Here is a 6,474-nt window from a genome sequence, read left to right as displayed (position 1 = left end):
GTGAATCAAACACAAGAGATTGCCACTGAATAAGAATTTTGTTCTTAGAGAGTCAACATTCAACATTTTAAACATAGATCATTGATCAGATCAACAGACAGAAGGATGAGACCGAGTGTTCTGGAGAAGGAGAGAAAGCCCTTTGAGTACAGAGGAGATGAAAAGAACAGCAGATCACTCAGAGTTTGGTTCTGCACTTTGGAAACACGTTTGCGTGCTGGACACACGCTTCGTTGTTGGGGCAGGAAAATAGCAGAATCAGAGGTGCTAGCTTTCCAGAGTTCTATTTAGAAAGAAGCTAAAAAGGGGCAAAGCCTTTCCTGTTGTGTTTGTTTAGATTTCTAGTTTTATTAATGGTCTCAAAAGAAACAAAATAGTATTCAAAGACAATTTTAGATTAGCAGGGGTGAAAACCAGGAATTCAGACCAAGAAAAAATATTTAAAAATCTAGAGACTCAAATTGCAATTTTAATACAACAAAATGACTCCCAAATAAAAAAATTCTCTAGGGTCATAGAAATAATCCAACTTACCCAGTGTTACAGGAGTTAAAGTCCTATGAAGTAGGGAGTAAGTCTGTCCTGTTTACTGCTGCATCCCCAGCATCCAACACAACGCCTGGTACACCATAGGTGTTCAAGCAAAAGGTACTGAATGAATAAATTAAGACCCCCAAATTATTAAAACCCAAAGTTCCAATTGTGAGAGAAAACCTGTAAAAAGGACAATGGTAAGTTGAACCTCGACACGCTGTCAGCTGAAAAATCCTGTCGAAGCTGCTTAATAAAAGTGTTGGGTTGATACACCCCATGTCTAGAAAGTTGTAAAACAGTCGGAGAAGGTCCAGAGCCACGTCTGACTTGCTCCAGATTCTAGAGAATGACAGCCAGACTTACTGTTTGCATTCCTGTCTCTGCCTTTTGGAGAGCAGTTTCCGTTCCAACGAAATCTTCTCATTTTTAATTTACTCTGATATTTATATGTCTAATGATTTAATATCATATCATACTAGTCTGGTCTTTAGGGTGCCCTTGACATGCATTTTTCTGATTGGCCCTTTCATATATTATACATAAACAAGACAAATCATTCATGGCCGACATGAGCCTCTCAGGTGAGAATCGTGGTTTCACTTCTCTTTCCCGAAACAGCCTTCTTCAGACTCCATTTAAACACAGCTCCCTCACCCCCTCCCCACCACCTATATCTTCTGTAAGCTTGTCCAGACATGGAGTGCATCATTAGGCCAGGTCTTCCAGTCATTCCAGTGCTTGCAAAGCCATCATTTATAGGCGTTTGGTGTTTTGTCGGACATCTGTTTGATGCTCGAACTCCAGCCTTTGTCTCAATGAATCACTTGTCAGTGAAGCTTGGGGCATACTAGGCTGGATTTCACACCTACAGGAAGGGTTGTCTGTGATGTAAGTGATCTTAGGGTTTTTTGAACTGACCAGCTCCCCCACTCCCCACACCCCATGAGGAAACAGGGAAATGAGGGAGACTAGGGAACCTGATGCTTATTCAAGGCTTATTTTCATCCATCAGTGTGTGCCCCATCCCCATGCGTTTGAGCCAGCTTTCCTCTCTGGGGACAACGTTGATGACTCACCTCCATGGTCAGAATGTTGCTGCCAGAAAGAACCAGCTGAAATATCTGTGTAGAATATTTTGAGAGCATCAGAGTAAGAGGGAGAGATTTTTGAACAAAAAAGGAAAAAAAGCAATTCATCATTCTTTGGTAGTTTGCAGATCATTTTTTTAAAGTGCAATTTGATGGCTGCTCCCAAGTTGGTCCACAGTTGTGGAAAAGTCTACTAGAGCAGTTGGGGGGGTCAGGAGTCAGACTGGGTCATAAGCCCGGCTGAGCCTAGCAAGGCATGAAATCAGGAGTGCCCTTCCTTATTCTCCAAACCGGGTACCAGTGATCTCACAAGGTACATATGGTAAGCGAATTGCTTTAAAACAGAAAGCCTGAACTATTTCCTTGTAAAAAGTGATTATTCATATAGAGTGTCCCATGGAAACCCCTTCAGCAGAGCATGGAAAGGTGGGGGCACTATGTGAAGCCTAAGAACACTGTAGGTGGCCTTTCTAAACAGCACCCAGGGAACAGAGCAGGCCTCGTGGAGCAGAGATGGAAAGCAAGATGAGACTGCAGAAACAATCTGATCGAAAAATCATGCCCTTTCCCCTCCACTCAGTTTTGTAAGGAAAGGAGGCTGCTAGGCAAGGCAAATGTTGGAGAGAGTCTTCTTGGTGCCTTTTACATTCTTTGCACTAGTTTCACAGAAAGTCACTTTATGAAGAGTTTGTCACAAAAAAGATGAATCCCCTGGATAGGAAGTCAGAATTTCCAGCTCTGCTGTAGGCAGAAAGAAAGCTTTTTGTTTAGATTTTAATTCAAAGAGAATGGGAAAAGGGAGGGGAAACTGATAGCCCATCTGAGGCTTCTGGGTCTTACAAGGGATCCTTTTCATGTTCCCAAATCAGTTCAAGGGGGCTGGGGTAGGGTGCCAAAACGTGGGCTCATCAGTCACTTCATGCATCTGAGTTGGAAAACATTTAATCCTGAGATGCAAATCATTTAATCATGCTGACTCACTGGAGGCCAAAAGTTGTGAAGCCTTGGGAGCCAGGAATTCCCAATGTGATGTGATAATGCGTTTCACAGCGCGAACTTCAGATCTCCAGGACCCAGGCTAGGGGAAAGAGAAGGCAGGGAATCTGTAATCTCCTAAAGTTCCTGCCTAACAGAAGACAGATCGTCCTTTCCAAAGGCACTGAGAAGGAGGGATCCCAAAGGGCAACTCCCACTTCCCCGCCCCCTCCACAGACCTTTTCCTTTCTGTTTGCACCATTAGGTCAGGAGGTTAATGAAAAGGCACTCTAAAATTATAAAGAGGATGAAGCCAGGCATGAATATTAGATTTCCACTTGCATCTGAATATTCCATCTGGACATTAAGAAAACCCCATTTGCTTCAAAATCTTACAGTTCTGCCCACATTTGCTTGGATAGGTCTGAGATGCTTAGGAACTTGATAACTGCTAATTGCCAACCTTGGAAAGAAGACTAGGAAGGTAGGTTGGATCCCAGCTTAGACGTGAAGTGTTGCAAGCTTTCTGTGAAGTCAAATAATACATGTCTGGATAATGCTGCATTTGGGATCAAACAAGAGCTGGGATTTGAATTTTTCATCTTCTATTATGTATTTTTTTCTTTTTCTTTCTCTCTCTCTCCCAGCCACCTATCTTTTTATTTTTCTTTCTCACTCTTTTCATCTTTTATAGAATACTCTCATCCTCAAGGATGGACATGTGAATACACAGTATTTGCTCTCGAGTCACTGAAAAATATTTACTTATTTCCTAAGGGCATCAATCACCATTGAAGGAAATAGTTCAATGCACCAAATACCCACTGTTAGAAAGTTGCTTTTGCAGTAAATATTATAAAATGATACTTTGATTGAAGGATGGCACTTTACATTAACATCTCGACTCTTCTCACTCATTCTGAAGGAATTGTGCTGAAGACAAACTGACTGGAAGACACTGGCTTTCTTTTTTTTGGTCTTTTAAGGTTTTCAGGATGGCTTCAAAGGAAATGCAAGTTAATCATTGTTTTGACCCAAGAGCAGTGGAACTTATTTTGAAGACTTAAATAGGCAACACAAATGTAAACAGAAATCTGGGACTCCCAAATGCTAAAGCTGAAAGGAGTCAGTCCAGTCCAAAAGCATCAATTCTACTCAGCGTTTATTTTCATTCGAAGATAGTGGAAATCATGTATAAATCACAGACAATACAAGTTCTTCCTGCCTGGCAACTGTCCACGTGAATCTGTTAACCTCTCAGTACAGATACAGTATTTTTTTTTTAATAGAAAGACAGGGAAATATGGCAGTTAATTAGCAACCAATACTGTAAACTACAGTAGATACAAAGTTTTGTCATATAAATTAATTGCCATTACAAAAAGGCAACTGCTTTAGCTAAGAAGGTACAAAAACTGGTAACTTCCATAAATATAACAAGAAGCTAAGTGAAGAAATACATAACAGACTGTTTTTCCTATATAATATTTGAATACGCAAACTAAGCCACCTGTGGCACTTTACATGAAAGTAGGAACGCGACAGATACGCACACCCACCACCCACCACCCACCCACACATGCCCGTCCAGCCCCCTCCCCTCCCCCCTTGCAAATTTCCAAAACACGGCAAATTCTAGGGTTACAAGGACAGGATGCTGCACCGAAGCAGCAAGACAGCGAGCTCCGAACTGCTAGACAAAGGAGGAGCCTTATTGACAGTTGTAAAGCATTAGGCGTCAGACAGAAACTTGTCAAAAACAGCTGTTGTTGGGTACTGATTGATAATGTTTTCACTCTGACGGCTGAGACACTGCAGACAGTCGTGGGTCTGAGGAGAAGCCCATCACTGGCGCACACATGAACACACACACAGACAACGGGAAGTCATTTAACAGATGGCTTAGGAGCACTCAGCCACAGTATCTTAAAAAGACAACATTCTCCATGTAATGAACTTGCAGAGAAAGCAAGGCCTAATCATCCTTTATTTTTCATCGAAGATGAGCACAATGGGACAAAATAAAAGCAGGAATTGTGTAACGGGTCATTGGAATAAAAGCTTTGTGCTGCTCACAGATTACCTAGTGTAAGAATATTTAAGCATGCTGTAGACAAATTGAATAAGAACCTTTTTCGATCCATTCCATAAAAAAAAAAAAGCTTAAAGAAGTGTCCGATGTTTCAAAGGTAATGATTTCATTAAAATCCACCTACAAGATTAAATCAAAAAAGTTGTATTTGAATGACGCATATCTTCTGGAGAATTACAAGGTGTTATGTCACCCTGGAGTATGGTGTGAGTCTGTGGTTTTTGGGAAGCAGTCTCGGCTACCTAAAAATTACAAACGTTTTTATTGCTCAGGTGAAGGGAGCAGTTTTCTATCATTTGGCAACTTTGTATTTTAAGTGGTCAAAAATCTACAAAATGTGCCAGAGAGCATTTCAACCATAAACCTCAATATCCATTGATTATTCCTGATTTAGAAAAGGTCAAAGGTGCCAAACTTGAGTAAAACTGTACATTTATCTCTAGCAATTTTATCATTTAAATTAAATGAAAAAAATGATCAGTTCCAAAGACTAAATCTGGGCCCTAAAATTATTTATTTGCTGCACCCCAGCACATTTTTAAGGGCACACTGAAACCCCTGAAAATAGAGGTTTATAATAGAAATACTGATAGGCCTTTAATCACTAGATGGAGACATTACCGGACTCCATTCAAAGACATTAGCACTTAATGAATGAATAGACAGATGATTCTGCCTTTGTTATCTTTGCCAAACCCACGCCAGCTTAAACCCCAGCCAGTATAAACTATACTTTATTTGGCTGTTTTTAAAAATTTTATCTATCATTTTAAAAATTATTTTTTTCTCTTTCAGTCAGATACTTAAAATTTTTAGAAAAAGATACCTATATTATGTTGCAGCTTGATTTTATGCAGGGTAATCTTTCCATTAAAAAAATATTTGAGGACTTGATAAAATAGTAACCAGTGATGCGAGCATTGGGCCTTAATTACCTCTTCTCAAAAATTAAAACAATGTCTTTGCTCTTAAAAAGAGGAAAGAGAGTGCGACTTCGGATGTTGTCAAGGAAACGTTATGCATCTTTAAGTTCTTCTAAGTTAATTTTACTATGGCAGGATATTTCTTTCTGATAAGGTGATTAATTGAAGCTTTTGGTGCTCATTTTTCTCTCATAATTGATAAGGCCAGTATACAAAAAACTAAAAAATAAAATAAGACAAAATAAAATACAATAAAAACCCCAAGAGATTTTGAAAATGATACACATATTTTGGGGAGCCCCAGTCACACAACGCTCCACCCCAAACCCAGGGAATACGAGTCAAGGTTCTGAGGCTCCCTGAGTCCTTCGTAAGGGATTTGATTTCCGTGAGCCACGAATTCCATCCATTTTAGCCCAGAGTACAGAAGAGATGCTTAGAACAACAGAAAGAAAAGACATGCGGTGCAGGTAATTAGTGGTAAACAGAGAATAAATTCTCTCTCAGTAGTGTGTACTTGACGTTAATGCCGATGGTAATTCACCTGATTTACAGAATATTCACTTTAATAGAGAGATGAGAGTCTGAGACAACTAGAGGAAAATAGACACTGAAGCCATTATAGCCTTGATACCAAAATAAAATTAAAATGAGAAACTAATACGATAGGTTCAAGGTCTTTTGGGAGCCCCTCTTCTTTGCCAGATTTCACATTCTTACAGCTTCGTGGTCTTTTTCTTCTAACAAATTTATCAGCTGAGAGAAGCTGTCTTTCAATGCTTCCATGTCATCCAGCGAGCAGGGCTGCAGAATCCAGCGTTTTCCACGTGCAAGTGGTTCAAGTTCAAAATATTTTTTGACC

The 6,474-nt window shown here is 39.9% G+C and overlaps 1 protein-coding gene across 5 annotated transcripts in view; it reads right to left on the bottom strand.

Moving 5' to 3' along the window:
- Positions 1-3,742: 3,742 nt before the first annotated feature.
- Positions 3,743-6,474, bottom strand: part of ARL15 (ARF like GTPase 15) — a 401,393-nt gene continuing 398,661 nt past the window's right edge. For all 5 annotated transcript variants that reach the window (XR_011506481.1, XM_014860326.3, XM_044771486.2 and 2 more), the window contains one exon: positions 3,743-6,473. Coding sequence is in view for 4 of the 5 variants with exons in the window: in XM_014860326.3 (XP_014715812.1) it covers positions 6,321-6,473 (153 nt within the window). In the remaining variant the exon portion in view is untranslated. The remainder of the gene's footprint in view (position 6,474) is intronic.

This window comes from Equus asinus, chromosome 10 (genome assembly GCF_041296235.1).
Source record: "Equus asinus isolate D_3611 breed Donkey chromosome 10, EquAss-T2T_v2, whole genome shotgun sequence".
Lineage (NCBI taxonomy): Eukaryota > Metazoa > Chordata > Mammalia > Perissodactyla > Equidae > Equus > Equus asinus.
Note: the sequence above shows the minus strand (reverse complement) of the source record. Positions and strands in the feature narration are given on the sequence as shown.